Source organism: Aythya ferina (assembly GCF_964211825.1).
Source record: "Aythya ferina genome assembly, chromosome: 7".
In the NCBI taxonomy this organism is placed as follows: Eukaryota; Metazoa; Chordata; class Aves; order Anseriformes; family Anatidae; genus Aythya; species Aythya ferina.
Window position 1 is genome coordinate 20745669 of NC_140302.1, and position 19957 is coordinate 20765625.

The 19957-nt window shown below is 32.7% G+C and overlaps 1 protein-coding gene across 2 annotated transcripts in view; it reads left to right on the forward strand.

The window, feature by feature from the left end:
- Positions 1–19317, forward strand: part of HECTD2 (HECT domain E3 ubiquitin protein ligase 2) — a 33951-nt gene extending 14634 nt beyond the window's left edge. Inside the window, exons 8-21 of one of the 2 annotated variants that reach the window (XM_084525560.1) lie at positions 340–449; positions 1845–1993; positions 3303–3426; positions 5315–5411; positions 6333–6440; positions 7472–7604; positions 9487–9575; positions 10952–11110; positions 11600–11674; positions 12677–12764; positions 13023–13129; positions 14325–14440; positions 15192–15335; positions 17183–19317. In XM_084525560.1, the coding sequence (XP_084381686.1) occupies positions 340–449; positions 1845–1993; positions 3303–3426; positions 5315–5411; positions 6333–6440; positions 7472–7604; positions 9487–9575; positions 10952–11110; positions 11600–11674; positions 12677–12764; positions 13023–13129; positions 14325–14440; positions 15192–15335; positions 17183–17303 (1620 nt within the window). In that variant the 3' untranslated portion in view covers positions 17304–19317. The remainder of the gene's footprint in view (positions 1–339; positions 450–1844; positions 1994–3302; positions 3427–5314; positions 5412–6332; positions 6441–7471; positions 7605–9486; positions 9576–10951; positions 11111–11599; positions 11675–12676; positions 12765–13022; positions 13130–14324; positions 14441–15191; positions 15336–17182) is intronic. The other variant, XM_084525559.1, reaches the window with a different exon arrangement.
- The last annotated feature ends 640 nt before the right edge of the window (positions 19318–19957 follow it).

Here is a 19957-nt window from a genome sequence, read left to right on the forward strand (position 1 = left end):
ACTGAGATTGAAAGCTCATCATGTGGAGTGTAATTTATGTGCTATACAGTAAATGATAATCCAGAAAAAATATATTGAATACTGCCTTTGTTACCTGTGGGCTTTCTTTTGAAACACAAAAAAAAAAAATCCATACTTGTGCATTATAGAAAATGCAGATTTTTCATTTGAATAGAAGTTGCAAATCATTTTTTCATAGTTTTTACCACTGTCACAACAATTTTCTGAATTATTTTCCTGCGTAATTGTATTGACAACAACAAACATAAGAAACAGTCGTAATGACGTTTTCCCTTTATGCAGTTTGTTAACCTAACACATTTTTTTAATCTTTTTCAGAATCCTCAATTTAGTAACACTTCTACTTATGTCATCTATGCTCACTTGCTAAGACAGATAGCAGCCTTAACAGAAGCTGACCATCATTTCCTAGTGCACTGGTCTAAAAAGTAAAAAAAACAATAAAAAAAATAAAATTAAAAATTCAATTTTTAGGATTACAATTGTTACTGTATTTCCATGGATGTTGACTGTTTTATATTATATATAAATTATATGAAAGTTGACTACAGAGATTGTTTTGTTGTTTTCAAAGTACATTTGGACATAGTACACGAAGTGATACTGATTTATAGATGCAAACTGTATATAATGTATAAAAATGATTATGCAAAAAAGCTTTGATTGCAAAATAAGCTAAATTATTTTTACATAACTTATGCAAAAAATGTAAATTTTTTAGATACATGCCTAGATAATGATATCGATATAAACATCTTTATGGTCTTCCTTTAAATAAAGGTGTTTCTTGCATTATTTCCAAAAGATACTGTAGCTTTGCTGTATTACATGAAAACCACAAATAAAATTAAGTCCATGCTGATAGCATAATAGAGATGGTGACAGAATGTAGTTAAAGCATTAGATTTTAATTACTTGAAATAATTCTAATAACATCTAGCTATTAGTCATGTGGGGGTAACTGCCAAAAAAGTGTTTTTTGAAGTTTGTATGCAGGTTGCCTTCCTTATAATGACTGCACCAAAAGTTCAATTTCGGGTTTTTGGAAAAAAAAAAAAAAAATAAAGTTTGTGTATGTTCACAATTCCCTGTCTCTTAGGGAAACTCTTAATTAAGGACTTTCTTCTCTGCAAGGATGAAAATTATATACATATATTTCTCCCCCTGAAATATGTCCAGATTTGCTTAATACTGTGTTACTTTATTATTTCATTTGAATCAGTATTTACAAACCAGATGAACCCTTTTGGTTAAGGATGCAAAAGGCATATTGATGTTCTTATTCTTAAAATAAGTATTAGAATTTTTGAAACATTGAAGTAGAAGAGCTTTTATTTGCAAAATGATGCTTTAATAAATCTACTCATGTATTATATCTACACGTATTTTTGCTGTATTACAAAAGTGGTGCAGCACATAACTTTATATGTGCACTTGTCACAAGTGTATGAAGTATTTTCCACTATTCATTCAATAGGGCTAAGTATCTCAAAATCAAAAATTGAGACTTCCTCAGTATTCAGATTGTGGAGTGAAAGAGAGAGGGGATGTTTATTTTTTGTTTACTTCTGTTTATTAAAGTCAAGAACAAGTGATGATTCTTTTGTAAATTTTTTAAAGATACAGACATTAAAAAGTGTATTTAAATGCAGAGCGTTGCTGCATGCCAGTATTTAAAAGCATGGTTCTTCGAACTTAATCTTTGGAACTTAGTTTTTAAAATGGGACAGCATGTTCTTCAGCAAATAGTATTGAAATCTGATAATATAGGCTTCTGTTTGAACAGCGATCACATGAGAGTAACTGTAGCTTGTTTCTTTTAGGATTTCACAGAAGAGGTTCAAGCAAGTGGTGGACAGGTTACTGCAATTTATTTCTTTGCGCCTGTTTCCTGCAAAACCTGAAGAATTTCCACCCATGATGAAATGTACCTGGTGGATTCCATCAGCAACCAAAGTCTTGGCATTATTTAGTAGGTTTTTTCCTTAAATTGTGTATGCATGTAGATGTATATGTATATATACTTGCATTTTGTATGTGTATGCATGTACACATATGGGAGCAGAGGAGGGTGGTTTATCTCTCTCTCCACTTACAGTGGAAATGGACATTGGTAGTAACACAGTACAAACTACAGTATAATAGAATGCCAAAAAACAGTAAGCAGGAAAAAAAGTCTATTGGCAAGACCTCATACTTGCTTTTTACTAGAGGATAATTGCTATGCATCATTTTCCTGTAATAAAAACAGATCATTAGAAGAAAAATCCACAGAGGTAACCAATAGTAAAGGTTTCCCTTAGATTTATAAAAATCTTTTAAACGTGCAATTGCTACAATTTCTTCTGTAAGTGGTTTAGCTTCACAGATTTTTTTTAGGATCTAGGTATCTTAAGCAATGTGTATTCCTCCTAAGTTCAAAACTACAGCATAGAAAAAGTAAATCCCTGTCCAGCTCAACACAGAGCACAGCAAATTTGACCATTGTAAATGCAGTCTTTCTCCTCTCCCAATCACCAATAGTTCAGTGGTTAGAGCATCTACTATAGAAACGGAAGACCTAAGGACAGTACCCTTTTCTTGAGGGGTAGAAAGCCCTTCTTTGCTTCATGCTTCCTAGGAGAAAATGAAACCATCAAGTGAAAGTTAAGATTGGAATGAGGATGTTTTCATTTCTCTGGCTACTTAAAATAACTTCTGTATAAAAGAACTCTGCACAGCCCTCCCTATATAGTGGCACAGTTTAGACACACAAGTTCAGTTGTATCCTAGAACATGATTCTTCTCTTGTGTTCTGTAGTCACCTGTGAAAGAGTTGCTAGTTCATTAATTCTGCACATATTCCTCTGGGAAAAGGGATTTTAAATCATTCAGAATAGACCACCTGATATGAAGGTGTTTAAGAAATCTATCAAACTGGTTTTCATTGACTTCAGAAGAATATATCATTCTTTGTCTATGAAACTTTAAATTAGTGTATGTCATTAGGTGGGATACAGTCAGATACTGTAGCGTAATTGCTCTTGAGGTCAGAAATATATCAAGTTTATTTTACCATAGTTGGGCTGATCTGGGAAATTACTATTTTTAAAAGCTATTAATATGATGCAGTAAGTTGTTATGTTACACTTGTAATTCTGTAGCTAACGCTCTGACAAAGTTATTAGTAGCCCATTTGTCATCTTTTCTGTCATCTTTTTCTTTTACTGCTGCTCAGAATGCTTAGAAAACATGTGCATAATCCAGGCAATACTTTGAAAGACTACTGTATTTTTTTGTAGATGCTGCAAATAGTCTGATTAGCCCCCCTATTATTTCATATATGGATTTCTATAATTCTACACTTGATCACATTGATCTTATGGAAGAATATCATAACTGGCAATGTTATGGAAATTCTCACAGGTAAGGAAAAATTGGCTGTTTCTTATCATGTATTATTTTAAAGCACCACATCTGTGTGTGTGTATAGCCACACTAAATGTATTTTACTGGAAAAAACATAATATAGCTACTGTTTGCAGAAACTGTGTGGATATGATGTCAACTAATAAATCTCATTCTACCTTTGCAAACTGGACAGAAGAATAAAATCCAGATCATAACATTAGTTTATTATGTATTGGTGTAGATTCAGTGATGTGTTAATTGTATCTTAGCGTGAACATATTTTAACTTCTAACACATTCATAGAAAGTGGCGCAGTGTGCATACTTAACACTTATTGATGGTATCAAAATATTCTGTGGGTCTGATCATATTTGCTCCAGTAAAATCAGTCATATTCACTTCTTTTACATGAAACTTAAACCTTTACAGGCTCAAGGCAGCCACAAGTATGATCTAGAAATGTGGAGAAATAGGCATTAAATCTTCCTGTTAAGTTTTAAAATCTGATTGGGAAGGAGGAGGGGAAAAAAAAAAAAGAAAAAGACATGATAGCAATAAATGCACAGTAGTCTTTGAGTAGTCTCAAAGCATTGGAATCTGTATACTGCTGAGCTTCAGATTTTTTTTTTTGATATTTTTTTTTTGCATGGGCACCATCTGGCTGCTTTGGCACCCACATCCAAACTTATAAAAGGGCTGTGAGATTTCCACCTGCTCCAGTTCTTTTCAGCTAGCTGGGACATGGGGTATATATCAAAACAAAGTTTGTGTGATACATAGCTTTGGAAGTAATGCAGACTAGCTGTATTATTCTTAAAATATGTTTAGTTCTTGTACTGTGTGAGAGCCATATTTTTTTCCCAATTTTACGGCCTATAAATCTGTATTGTTTAACTTTAAAATTATAATAATAAAAAAAATAATTCAAGGCTCTATGCTTAGTATTAAGTAGGACCAGTATGAATAAGTCCCAGCTTACTTTGCACATAAAGTATTTTGAAATACACAGTTCTTCCAAATAAGTTGACACTGCTTGGTAAAACATTTTGTGTTAGGATTTCCAGCAGATCAACTGAGAATCTTTTTTCCTCATTTTCTTTCTTTCCTAAAGACATTAGAATCCGGAGCTCCTCGCAGGCAGGATTCAGGGTGCACATGTAGAGTCTGGATTCAAGATGCACACAGAGTCTGAAGCTCCGGGTGTCTTAGTATGAACTTCTGCTAGGTGATGCATGAGCTAATCAACAAAAAACTTACTGAAGTAACCAAGTAAAGTAAATCTTTTACCGTAATGATTTCTGAAGGTTTTCAAAATTGTTAGTAATATTTGACTGCAGTGGAATGTAGCTGTAATCTGATATTTTAGAAGTCCCGAGCATTTGTAGCCCTGGCTTAAATCAGACGGATCTGTAGAAAATCAGTATTTTGTGAAAATCAGAGCAGAAAATAAGGCAAAACAGAAATACTTCTGTGTACTAATGAATGCTATACTGAGATAACTGTTTAGTTTGTATTAAATAATATATTCTTACTTTAATTCAGTGTAGCAATTAAAATTTAGTATTTAAAGCAGAAAACACTTCTTGCCATCTATTATTGAAGATTGCTTTTTATTACGTCTATAGGTGATAAACATAATAGTATATTCAGGATATGTATTATTCTATTGCTAAGTAGAATTTCTAGTAGTATTTATAACTAAACAATTTGAGTTGTACTGAATTGATTATCTATGTATACAATGAAAAAACAAAAACCCCGGCAGCTATTTCCAAATCAATGTCAGCAGAGGGAAGGTAGTTACTGAACTGTAATGTAAAAATTCTCTCCTCTTCTCTTAAGAAAGTACTATGCTAGTTGCTAAAAATGAAATTTTATCTTTTTTTTTTCTCTTGTCATTCAGGTTTTCTTTCTGTCAATATCCATTTATTATTTCTATAGCAGCAAAAAAGGTTATTATTCAAAGGGATTCAGAACAACAGATGATAAGTATTGCACGAGTAAGTCATTTCATGATAAATGGTTGTGTCTAATAAATTGGTATCTTATCAGTTTTTCTTAGGTAAATATTCCATACAGCCTTTCATCACAACTTGTGATATATTGGGCTATCCTGAAAAAAAGAACTCGAGCCATTTTTCTATTACTAGCCTACTAATGTCCATGCAGGATTCTCTCAATATTTATTTTTTTTTTATTTTAATATGCTTTGTTTTAAGATGCTTACAAACATCAGCGTCATGGAGAAAGTTACAGTAAATGTGTTGTTGGCTTTTGTGTTTTATGTTGTTTTTTTTTGACTTCTGGAGAAACCAGATCAACATAACTGTGTTTGATAAGAAACCAGCATGTTAAATTGACTAGGTAATTAAGGAAGAAAGAATTTTGGTCTGTTTCGTATTTCATTCCATGAAGATGTGATGTTGTGGAAGACCAAAACATAACAAATTACAGAAGAGGTACTGCTTCTGGGCAACCTATTGCTTTTTGAAAGAGATTTTGTCTGCCTCTATTGGTAATAACTTTCTTCAGGTGCTAGGAGTTACTGTTTTCCTCAGTGCTCGATGTGGCAGCACCACTTAATCTGTTCATTGTTTGCTAGATGTATGTTGTGAATAGCTAAGTGAAGCATCAGACAGCCTCTGGAATCTTGTGGTTGTTTTTAACTATTTTGGGAGTTTAAAAGTTTGCCATGCAATTGCCACCTGCTTGTTATATATCCTGATAATTTCACATAGTGTGAATGATGTTTGCAGTCAAAAAGAAATGACATTCCTCTGTATCTCTTAGCAAATACTGAAGCATCTGTTGTATCAGGGTAATTTAACGCAAGATACTAAGGACTTCTTAAACTTAATAAGTGTGGTACTTTGTTTTTTAAATGAAGATGTGACATGTATGATGTTTTTTCATTCGAATAGCAAAGCCTTGTGGATAAAGTCTCTCGCAGACAGAAACCTGACATGAATATGTTGTTCCTAAATGTGAAAGTGAGGAGGACGCACCTTGTTAGTGATTCACTTGATGAGGTATTAAAAACGTAGTTAAGTGATGTGTTGCTGCAAAATAGCAATTTCATTTAGATTTGATAAATCATATTTAAATATTCCTGTGCTAAGATAGGGAATACATATATCTATAATACAAAATAAAAGAAACTGAGTTACTTTTTCACAGTAGCAGTGCTGCAGATAATATTTGCAGCTGATCAGAATATAATATATGCAGATGATCAGAACTTTATTTTCTGTTCTTATACTTTTCCATAGTTAAGTTCCTAATGAAGATGCATGCTTGCATACCACGTGGTGTGTGTGTGTGTGTTTGCAATTTTTGTCTTAAGAGTAAAGTGCATAATTATCAGATTATGTAGGATCTAGTTCCATGATAAGGAGCACAAATAATGACTAATCATCTAGTCACTAGATGAGTTTGTTCTGTTCTAATTCCCAGAATACTTTTTATTCTTTTCCTTCACTAGCTTCTCTATCTTAAAACAATTATTATAGGCTTTCTTTTCTTAACTTCTTATCATAATTTTAACTGATTCCTCATTCTTGAATGTAATTTTTCCTTTTTTAGAATTGAGAGACAGATGTGTACATTGAAGTAGGCGATTCTTCAGTATCCACATAAACTTGTTAATTATTATTTAATGAAATCTAGTTCCCCACTGCTTCTCAACACTAAAAACATTCTGATAGTATTGAAAAAGAAGTCCAAATATTGAAAACAAAACAATACCAAATAAGTTCTGATTGTTTATGTGCGGAAAACATAAGTTTAAACTTTTTTTTTTTTGCCTAGATTAAAGCCTGTTTTAGCTTCTTTTTCTAAGACAGAAGAACTCAGTGGTGATACTGCTGTCTCTCAGGCATTGTAGTATTTTTATTTACGACGTTGAGATAACCAAGAACAACTTAAAGAGTTTCACCTACTAGTGGGAGGTGATGCAATAAACAAAGCAAGAGTGGTATACAAAGAGATTTGTTCTTTATGACTGGAAGCACTGATAATATGTTAAATGTTCTCTATTTTTCCCCATCCTATTTTGTAATAGCTAGCAAGGAAGAGGGCAGATTTGAAAAAGAAGTTGAAAGTCACATTTGTAGGAGAAGCTGGTCTTGATATGGGTGGCCTGACAAAAGAATGGTTTCTTCTTCTGATTCGTCAGATTTTTCACCCAGACTATGGTGAGTTTAAATACAATTTGAAAATATGTTGATTTTAAAATATCAAAACAGTTATGGATAAGAATTCTTCGTTAATCCAGTATTAGACCACTTACTTGTTGATGTTAAATAAATAAAAGCAGGCAAGTTAAAACTGTCATAAATATAGATGGGAAGACCTTTTGGCATAGATGACAGCAGAAGAGAGTGGGAAGTTCTGAAAAGCTTGGAAGGTCTTGGCTTTTGGCAGGGAGTTTCAAGTGTTGGTGAAACATTGACATTTCATTTCAGTGGTATAACAATTAGTGAACAAATCTCTGATCAATGGAAAGGTTTGGAATTAAAAGTGGGATTCAGCTTTTTAATACTTAAATCACGCTAAATCTTGTTTCAGAAACTGGAGGCTCAATGGGTTTGGTTTGTTAGTATCCTCATGTTAGTGAGCATGCTGAGTAGAAAGTATGGGGGGATTCAAGACTAGCAGTTGATTTTTCTTGAAGTTTTTCCCCTGATGTATCTGCTGTGTTGCAGTGTTTCCAGCTCAACCCAGAGACTCAGTTGCCTGCCCCATGTGTATTACAATGCATTCTTTGTCTCAGTGTGGGTAACTAGTAAATGGGGTTTGAGACCTATTTTGCTCCAGTGTCACTGCCATCTTTCAGTCCTTAAATGCAAATATTCAGAATCACAGAATCACAGAATTTCTTCTGGTGAAGGCCTTGTCTAAACTTTTTGTTATGCGTTCCTCATTGGACCAAATTTCAAAAAAGAAAGATAGATCTTTTGGGAGAATATCTTTGTAGTAAAAAACGGCACATCTGAAGGCAGAGTTCTGTCTCTGTTTCCATAAAGACCATATATCCCTGAGACATCAGTTGGAGTTTTTTTTGTTTTGTTTTAATTCAAAGAAGTTTGATTTTCATTTAAATAATTTATTCCCCAGCTTTATCTTCAAACCCAAATGAGATGAGCAATTACATACACGACATCCTTAGAACTGTTCAGGGCTCTGGTTTCTATGCTGGCTGTGAAAACAATATTAAACTATCAGTGTATTCAATTCCAACAAATTAAAAGCAGTCATTGCATTTTATTTAATGTAGTTATGCATTGATAAAGTGGATTTCACTGTTAGTGCACTCTCAATCTAGAGTGTAACTGTCTTGCTTCTCAGAGAAATAAATGCATCTTGCCTAGGCATCTTAAAGCTGTTATGTGGCTTTCATTGTGTAGGTTTTTACCTTCTTTTACTCTTTAAAATGGTATGTTTTGTATCTGAAGCAAATAGCAGTCAAACAACATTACAGTCATGATTTTGGTAGGATCTAGCTTTTTACTTAGACCAGCAGGTGGCTTTTTTAGTGTGTTTGTGTTTTTTTTAATCTTCTTTAAAATACTTTTTGGACAGATTAATATGAAACAAAGTTTATGGTATTTGTGTTGTGGGATTCATGCCAATGTTTTTAAAGATTGTCATCTGCTATTGGTATAGAAAAGTAGGAAGAGATGGGCTTACATTGCAGCAATAAAATAGTTGATCAGACAGATATGTTTTTTGGCTGTACAGGTTAGGAAGTACAGTGGCGAAGCAGAATGCATAGAAACCACGTAGAATATCCACAAGTGGAGGTGCTTATTTAAGAATGCAGTACATGGCCAGGGCTGATGGGCTTAGTCCTGCTTCAGGGCTGGAACTGCTCTTGTTGGCCTTTGCCCAAGGATCTGTTGCATAGGGCCTTGCTGCAGAAGGGATGACACAGAACTGAGAACCAGCCTGGAGATCTGCACTTTTAGAAGCACTTAAAGATGCGTGTGTAAGAAAAAAAAAAAAAAAAAAGAATGGTTTTGTGTGACCTTTTATTAAAGATAAGGGTTGGTAAAGTGCAACTTACCTCTTCTACAGGTATGTTCACGTACCACAAGGACTCACGTTGCCATTGGTTCAGCAGCTTTAAGTGTGATAACTATTCTGAATTCCGACTGGTTGGAGCTGTATCCTTTTATGTCCTCATGACAGTGCTAAACAAGCAGCGATTTAATTACAGCGACAAAATAAGGCAGGAAGATCTAATCAGAATTCATCCTGATGTATGTACAAGTGTGTTGAATTTTAAATGTGTAAAGAAAAAGCCATTCAAGGAAGCAGCCTAAAAAAAAGGGAAGAAAATGATTGATATAGATACATGGTACATTTTACAGTCAGAAAATAGTACAATTAAGATTGCACATGCAACGTTTTTTGTATGTAAGTTGTAATTTTTATATACTTCCGGGTTCCATTCAGTAAATAAAAACATAAATGAGCCTGGGTGCATTAATATTTTAAGTTACTATTGATCAGTATGTGGCTTCTTTTTAGCCTTATGGCATAAGACGTTTTCCTAGGTTTTCTGATGTGCTAATTTATGAAGTCCTCATGCGTGCAGTTAATGATAATACATGCTTATAAATCCACTAAGATGAGGTGATGATGCCCCCATTTTACTAGTGGGAAGCTGAATCATGAACTGGATTCTTCTAATTTTTGGTATTAATTTCAAATTTGTACTATGAAGTGTTAGTTCGGGTAACTGTCATTGTGGCTGTTTATGCCTTCTTTAAACAACTTAAGGACACGGAAGGCATTTTCTCAGATAGTCCTCAATAGATTTATGTGACAGTTTGCTAAGGATAACGTACCTGCTATGAAATGAACAAATGATGAGGTGCAGTACATAAAATTTAAGCTATTCAGTATTACTTAATATGAGTATGGTAGGCTGTAATAGCGAGTCTGGTAGTAACAAGCACAAGCCTAAGAGGAGGAATCTGTTTCTTATATTTACATATGTCTTTTTAAGCTTGAATGATAGCCTGCTCTATTCTATCCCCATCTACTTTGCCCGGACTCTAGACCTGTGTATCACCAGGTGTACCTAAGTGTGCTAGCAGATAAGCTGTAGTGCCAGTGCAGGTTAGTAATAACGCTTTTAGATGTATTTCAAATAAAATTTTCTATACTGAGTGTTCTTTGGAATTTGGGGATTAAAAATAAAGTTTTCTTTAAAAAAAAAAAAAAAAAAAACATTTTTCATAACAATACATTAGAACAATTTATTCAGGAAATGCTGGTATAGAATATGATGGAGATTTTCAAGTGTTCTGGCAGTATGCCTCATTTGACCATTTGAACTATTGCTTAATTGTAACACAAAATTGTGTTAAAAATAATGCCAGTCCAAAATAAATTTAAATTACTTCAGTTTTAGTATGTTAGAATATGCTAGAGTATGCTCAGTTAAAATTTTAAATATTTTTTCCAAGTTACCTAAAATGTTAACTATAATGAAAATGTGTGGTTTTTTGCCTTTAACATCTGACCCATATAGCTTATGGGACTTGCTGTCTATAATAGCATCACCTTGGATATTCGTTTCCCACCTTGTTGTTACAAGAAATTGTTGAGTCCTCCTATTGTTCCATGTGATCATAACACACTTGTAGGCATCTGTGATGTTACATTGGATGACTTGTTTCAGATTATGCCTGTAAGTATTGTTTTTTAGATGCTAAATTGGTGACTTAGAACCTGTTCTATTTATATTTAATGCTTGGGAGGCATTATTATCTATTAATTACCTATTGATTATCTGTTTCTATTTAATGCTTTGAAACAGTCTGGAATTCTTACGAACACCCTTTTTTAGCACCAGCTGATACAGTCTCTATTTTTGCTGCCAAAAACATAAATACTCCTTGTGTTGCAAGTATTGCAGAATTTTTATAGGTGTTCTGGAAGTTAGAATAGCAACATTTGATATGTTCTAGATACCCTTTCCATAGTAAAAGGAAAAAATTTAAGTTTATGATTTAAAAAAAAAAAAAAGGCACTTCTAATATGCTGATTAAGTGGTGTACGTTTTGAAGATGCAGCCGTTTCCAAGATAGCTTCTTTATAAAGAACGATTTTTGCATGTTCTTGCAAATACATCATTTACTTTTGTAGGTTCACTAAAGGGTTTGTGTTCATGTTGTAGGAATTGGCCCATGGACTGAATGAACTTCTGTCCTACGAAGGCAATGTTGAAGAGGATTTTTACTCAACCTTTCAGGTCATTAAGTGCTCAACTACAAGTGATTCTCAGACTAGTTCAGTAATTTTACCAATATTTCTGCAATGGAGTGGTTGACAACTGTGTGTGGTTGCTTATTGTTTGGTGTACAACTGAGTGAGCATTAAAGCTTGCTTCAAGAACCAGTCTAGTACTTGGTGCACAGAGTCTGGTTCCATTACGGGGCTTGACAGCATAAGTGGATCAGAGCATTGACTGCTGGGGTCCCATGTCTAGCTGCTGCTAGAATTCCAGCTCTTAACTTGCTCTGACACTAATGCATTGCAGTCAGTGACCTACCTGATTGTGGAATTCATCTGTCTGCAAGACAATTCTTTTTCTATCTGACCCAGTTGCTTGACAAAGCTCACTCCTGTTATTCTACATGTTTTGCCTAGGAAATCTCACTTTCACTATACTTGCCTGTTCAAGGTATGATGGTTTTGCCAGACGTGTATGTGTAACAGTCAAGAAATGATTGTATTTCTATTCAATCAAGAAAGTCTTTCTTTTTCATTTATTTGTTGTTTTAGGACACATGTATTTATTAAAATTTCATCCTGCTTTATGGACTTGTATTGACCTTTTTTGCTTCAGCTTTCAATTACATTATTATAATACTATAAGAGATTTTTTGTAAAAGCAGCTATTTTTGAGTTGCTAGGTGAATTACAGTGCAAGAAATACCTTCTTAATTACTTTTGATACAACTAAATTGTTCTTAGGCATGTTCTCCTTCCACTTTGAGGCTCCACAGTCTGCAGCTTGATATGCTACTGTTTAATAGGGAAAATTTTTCTGCTTTGAATAACAATTTCTTGAGCAATTTATTGAAAACTGTATTAGTTAACTAAAACCAAACAAGTAAAACAAAGCCCCTCAGGATTACAGCATGTGCTGAAGAGAGACAGGAGATGCATGGAGCAATAAATACAAGCTTTGTACTCTGTGAGTATCTGAATTTATTTTCCAGAACTGAACTTGACTTTTCTCTTTCTACAGGTTTTTCAGGAAGAATTTGGTGTTATAAAGTCTTATAACCTAAAGCCAAATGGAGATAAGATTCCAGTCACAAATCAGAATAGGAAAGGTATTTCAATACATATTAATGACACGCATGTGGTAGATTTAAATTTATCATTGTTTTTACTTTTTGTAAACCTAGGTTTTATTTAACAAAATATGAGAAATAAATTCCTGTGGTGTTTCCTGTTAAGTCTAACAATTTAGTAGTACGTAAGTTTAAAACTCATTCATTTTTATTAATACAGTACAATTTTAGAGGGCAAACAAAATGTTATTTAAAATCATTGCATTGTAACAAAAGAAAATATTTCTCTTTTCTTAGAATATGTGCAGCTTTATGTTGATTTTCTTCTCAACAAATCGATCTACAAACAATTTGCAGCTTTCTATTATGGATTTCATAGCGTCTGTGCTTCATATGCATTACTGGTAAGAATAAAATATCACTTCTGTTTCAAATAGGTGGCAATGACTGATCTAAATTATGTATGTTATTCTTGATATCTGCTTTAGATGGTTTTAGCATTCATAAAGCATCTTGAGTAATCAATATAGTTGAACAGGAGAAATTAAGTGGGCAACCAACTGTCATCTTTTTTAACAGGACACTATGGAGAAATAAAGCTCCACAAGTTAAGTTTATCAGCTGGTATTCACAGACAAATTACAGGCTCTTGTATCTGTTTATTGAGAGTCTCTGAATTTCTTACAGTTATGAGCAGTAGTGCAAACATGTGCGTGCACTCTACAGTGACTGCTCTGAAAGCCATGTTACTTTTTTGCAGGAAGAGCTTTCAGTGAGATTGAGGTTAAACATTTCTGTGTATACAGTCCTATTGGGCTTTTGGAATGTCTTTTGTATTTTATGCCATTCCTTGTGCAGGAAGAGAAAGAAGAGACAATTACAATTTTCATGAGAATTTCTATGTTCCTTTGAAATTATCCAAGTATGACAGGCTTGCAGCAAAGTGAAATGTGACTAACTGCAGTCGATTTTCATTCTCCTTCCCAAAACTTCCTTGGAATGCCATGAAGTACTTTCATGCTTGCAAAAGATGGTGTAGTAAACAAGTCAGAAGTAGGTTCTACTGTTGTAAGTTTAGTTGTTGTGAAACATGATTTACAGTTAAATGTACTTGCTTGGCACAAAACTATGCACGCCTAAAAGTAAATTCTGTCAGTAATTACTACTTATCAACCTATATTGGGACATGAAAATAAAAAAAATGAAAAAAAAAAAAAAAAAAAGAGAGAGAGATCAAAACGCTCTCTCTGAATCCCATATGTAAAACCTTAATTTTTTTCATGACATATTTGTAATCTAATCTGAAGACAAGCCAGTCATTGAAATAAATATAAGAATGAAAAGGAATTGAGAAACAATAGAAATGCATTAAAATGTGATGTTATCCAGTAATTTGCTTTTTACAATATACAGTAATAAAAGATTCCTTCAAGTTCTAAGGAATTCATTTTTCTAGAAAAACAATATGTATCCAGTTAATTTATAAACTTATATTCAGTAATATCCTGTTAATTTTTCAGTAATGCTATATTTATTTATTTATTTATTTATTTCTCAACTTAAATGAATATTAAATATTTTATACTTAATTTCTGGCAGCTACTTCGTCCGGAAGAAGTTGAAATTCTTGTATGTGGTAGTCCTGAACTGGATATGTCTGCTTTACAGCGAAGTACTCAATATGAGGGCTACCAGAAAACTGATCTCACTATACGGTAGGCTTGATCTAATATATTTTTTTCTCATTCAAATTATGGACTTAAAAAGCAGCATTGCATGGTAGACTGTTGGGAATAACCTATTCAAGTGTATTCTGAAAATGGATCATAAATAATTGAAATGCTAAAAAACTTATTTCCAAATGAGGCAAAGATGCTATTAAATTAGTGTCTTTAGACACAGTAAAACAAATATACTATATAAATAAGAAGAATTAGAACCTTAATAGTATAGTGTCTTGCTGGACACATTAAAAGTGATGTAAGTTGCAAATGGAGGTAGTTTCAAATCCTATACAGTGAAATCCAAGTCTTTAATCTTATTATCCAGTTTTCTAATTTGTTTTCCTCCCAATTCCAATTAATAATGAGATATATACTAATAACTTAGACTTTTTAATAGAAATTTTATAATAATATAATAATACATAATAATTATATTATAATAATATAATTATAAAATTTATAATAATATAATAAAACAGATTTTTTAATAGAAAAGGGTGTTTTGTCATCACATGACAACACACAATTACAAAATTCATAAAATATTATTGTACTTGTTAAGTCCTTAGGAACTTATTTAACGTTGCATATTAGGATAATATTGATGCCCTTTGTTTTACATCTATTCAGTTTCTGGTAAGTGTCAATTTATCATATACATGCAGTTGTGTTATATCCTAATGCTGTTTTGGCAGGATATTGCATCTTAAACCATTTTCTTCTCCTTTGACCCTGAACATAGATACTTTTGGGATGTAGTACTTGGATTTTCTCTTGACCTTCAAAAGAAGCTGCTACATTTTGCTACAGGAAGTGATAGGGTACCTGTGGGAGGCATGGCTGATTTGAATTTCAAGATTTCAAAGAGTGAAACATCAACTAACTGGCAAGTATTTTATTTTATTTTTTAATTTTTGGTTTTAAATTATTTCCTGAGAGTCCTTACTGCTCTTGAGTGTCTTTTTGAAGAAGAGCAAAGAGTATAAGGGAGAAACTGCATGACCTCCATTAATTTGTCTTTAAAATGTTATTAAACTCATCTATTGATAACATAAATTTAGTTGATGATCGTCTAATACAAATTCAATTCTTCAGTCAGTGTTTACATTTGAGTCCATGAATTCTTTATCTTTGAAGTTTCCTTAAATGTTTTAATTCTAAGAAACTGTTTAATTGTTCCCAACATGACAGCTGAGCAAATGAAAATAGAGGGTGAATCACCATGACTTTTTTTCTGAATTTTTGAGTCTGTTTTGTCATTATGAATAGCAGTCCCTGCAGTTACCAAAAAACGCCTTGCATTCTTTCTTGATGGTCTAAATAAGAATTTTGATTTGCATTCCTGGAAAAGATGTAGCATTCCTTTAGGGTCTCTGGTGAGTAAGTGTATAGCTGATACAGAGGTTGCTCATATGAAATAGGACTGAAGCAGCCTTGTAACTTCATCATGAAATTTAAATTGTTCATGCCAAGTTCTTATGCTTCTGGTAACCTTTTATTTTGTACTGAAGTGAACTGTAAAATTCCTCATGCTTTCCAGCCAGTATTCTCCTTTTCAGTAGCGGAGAAAGTCAGTTTAAACAACTTGGAAAATTGTATAGAAATACTTACTGGTCTGGAGCTCACTGCTAAGCAGTAATTGTTGACTTTACCTATGTTTCTCAAACTTTTAAGGTAGTCAAAATACTTTAAAGGAAATACATTTTTATAGACAAAATTCTGGGGAGTTTTATGTGGTGAGCTGAAAAAAAGGCATAGATGAAATCAGGTTTAAAACAAGCAAATAAAATTTATCTAATTATTGTGGTATTTCTAATGCTTTAGTTAATTGGCCAATAACTGGTTCCAGTAATATGTTAAAGGGACATGAGCAGAAATGAAGAAAAATCAGTCAGCATTGAATCTCTGTTTAAGTTCATTCTCCTGCAAATTGTTCTTTCTTGCAACTAAGAACATGTTTTAAAATAATGTACATTTTAAAATTATGTAGATCTGTGCTGCAAGATGTTTGTTTCAGTTAGATGGCCTCTACAATGATGACCATAAGCATGTTGACATCGTATTGCTCACACAATAGGATCAAAGACACTAATAGCCGTAAGAACTCTCAAATCATTCAGATCCAAATCAATTCCAGTTTCCCAAGTTGCCAAATTCTGAAGCAGGACTCCAGTCTGTTTAACAGATGTTTGCTTCCCTGTTTAAAGTAGGGATAAAAACAGTTTGTATCTCCAGATCTGGAGTGGGGTTTCACTCTCTTTCAACAATACTTGCTAATGATCAAATGCCAAACTAAATATAAATGGAACTAGAGAGCTTACTAAAATCACAAACTTACAATCTAACTTGATTTTAAACTTGACAAGAGTTTTTTAGAAAATTTTCAGTGCATTGGGTTAATTCCAAGTTTCAGGTGGAGCTTCAGGTCAACTGGCTGAATAACTGTTTTCATCAGAATAATCTTTCCAAGTGCAGAGCATGGTTTCCAGCGTTTCAATCAATATATATGTATTCAATCTCAGCTTTCAGAAGACATTTGCAACTTGCAAAGGGGTGAGAGTTACAAGCAAACAAATTTTACCTGAGTACCTCAGGTGCATGTGACCAATAGTGTTGTTACTTATAATATTTCTTGTACACGGTTTCTTATGTAACTAGAAATACGTAGGCAGATGGCAGTGCCCTGCTTCTGTTGTGTTACTTAATAAAAGGATGGTTTTGTTTTTGTTTTAGGTTACCAGTGGCCCATACTTGCTTCAACCAGCTTTGTCTCCCTCCTTACAAGAACAAGAAAGAATTGAAGCAAAAGTTGATCATTGGAATTTCAAATGCAGAGGGGTTTGGTCTAGAATAAAATCAAATACTTAAGAACAGCATTTTTATGTAGCACTCACTCTCTTCTAATTGTGCCTTTAAGCTTTTTGTTATGTCTCTTGATACTGTGCAAGTCTTACCCAACTTATATATTTTTTAAATATGAAGTGTATGTTTTTTCCTTAATGGCAATACATTTACTGCTTGCTTTGTCACAGAAAGTAGTTTTCTTCATACAAAAGCTAGTCTATTTGATAAAAGAAACATGACGAAGACAATTTCAAAGTTATAGTTTGTTTCTGTTTTTCCTAATAGCACTTTATCATTAATTGTAATTACTTTACATCACATATATCCCACTGGGAAATAATATATAGAATATTTCTTTATTACCTAGTCCCAGTGGTAGAATGTTTTCAATTAACGTGAATAGTATAAAAGAATGTAACTTACAGCATGTAGCCATATTTTCACAAAGACGAATAGGAATTTTAGTCTTTATAAAATGTATGCAGTTTTAATATTCTGGTTTTCCTTCTCAGCTAAACAGGCTGTCTAAGAAGCATGTAAATAACTGCCTGTGAACAAATAGGGTTTTGATAGTGCCATTTACTGCTAAAAATTTATTTTTTATGAATAAGAGGTTTTAGGTGTTCAATATTCAGCTTTTATAGATCAACAGGATTGACTGTACAAAGAATGTTAAAAAGTACTTTCTTCAGCTTGAGGGAACTCAAGGCCAAACTACAGATATTAAGCAACTTGTAGGTTCATTCTTTGGAACTGACAGCAACTAACCAGATTTACTATAGTGTCATGGTAAACCAAACTAGATATTTAAAGTAAATTCTGCAAATGTTGAAATAGTTCAGGGAAAAAAAATTAAATCTCCAAAAATGAAAAGCTAATATATAGTTGTTGTACTATTATTTTTCGTCAACTTTGTTAAAAGTCTTAAATAAGCTATGACGAGTGAATACAATAGCATTTCAGAAGAATGTTGAAGCTTTCATTGACTTGAGGGCCAGCATTTAAAGACAACGTTTTGTGTTTTTACTGCACAAACAACATGAAAACAGTTCTTGATATGAGTATTCTGAATTAGTAAATTAGGAGCTGGGGAAGAAACTAGTTCTAAATTGCAGGTGTAATTATAAGTCTGGGTTTTATTCATTAAACAGAAAGAATTTATCAGCATGCAGTATAGTATTTTTTTATATGAATAGCTACTGTATGTTCTATAGATTTTTCTTTCATCTGAATGAGGCCCAGATCTTTCAGAATATTTAGGCATTCAAATTGCCAGCTTTCCCTGTTGACTTCTACTGGGAGTTGAATGCTTAAATAGATTGTAGTGTTTGTACTCAATTACTTAATAAGAGTAAAATTATATTCTTGTTTTCCCTTCATATATAATTTACATAAAACCAACAGATTTTCACACAATCGACTAATTAATTTTCCTAATTTGTAGTTTCAAAGCTGTTGTGAATTTTCTTCAATATCTAAGTGCAAATTTTATTTCATTTTGTTTCCTAGAGAGAAGGTACTGGTGATTTTACTATTTTGTTAACAGAGAGATGAATAGTAGGGTATTTCTAAATATTTGCCATTCTATTCATAGTGCTTTCCTTGAAATCAATATTAAAATTTCCACTGATTTCAGCTTGTAATGAAACTAAATTAGCATGGAGAGTGTTAAAAGCAGCACTTCCAAATTGTACATTGTACGTTATTTCTTTCAAATGAAGCTTTGAATTTAGAGGATTTCAGATGTTAAGAAATAAAACTTTCACCACTGCACTAGGCACACTTAAAATTGCTTGAAGCTAACACTTGAATGTGGATGTAGGTAACAAATTTGGAAACAAACACCTCCCTTTCCTCTCTCTGTAGAACTGGATTAGTAGAATGTCAGCTTATGAATAAATAACTATACAGTTTACCTGAAAACATGGCAAATTAGCCAAAATATTTTTTTATGGCTTAAACCCACTTTTAATAATTATGTATTATTGTTAAAATAAAAGCTTTATCTTCTTATTTTCACTAAATTGCACTTTGTGTTGGGTTTAATTTTATTTATTAATTTTTTTTATTATTTTACTGTGTAAAATTACCTCAGAATTCTAAGAAAAACAAAACACAAACTATTGTATTTGCATCCGTTTTTAAATAAGAGTCAATGACATTTTATATATTTCCTGGTGTTGATAAATTAAATAGTAAATTTTGTATTTGTTAAATGAAAGCATTGCACTGTATTTATGAAACAAACCTGATCATTTTAAAAATTTTCTTCAACGATGGTTTTTGTTCTTTTGTCTTGCCCTGTAATCCAGCAAATCTCTTCTTTTATCTCCATCATTGTTTTGTAATGTACAAAAGAAATCTGGTTTGTATAAATTTGTTCATTTCTAAGTATCTATTTTTATGTATTAAAGTTGTGCAGTCATTAAATGAAGTATTTCAATTTCTGGTCTTATTTGATTTCAGATTTCCAAAATGGATCCATCAAAGCCATTAATGGCTTTGAAAACATGATCTAAATCCGTTATTTTGTCTTATTTTTCTTTTGAAAACTTTTCTTTACTATTACAACTTGGTTAAAACGTTGTATGGCTTACTGAAAAGGAAATGAAGTTTATAATACCAGGTGTACACCCAGAAGTGTATTCCATATATACAGTCAAA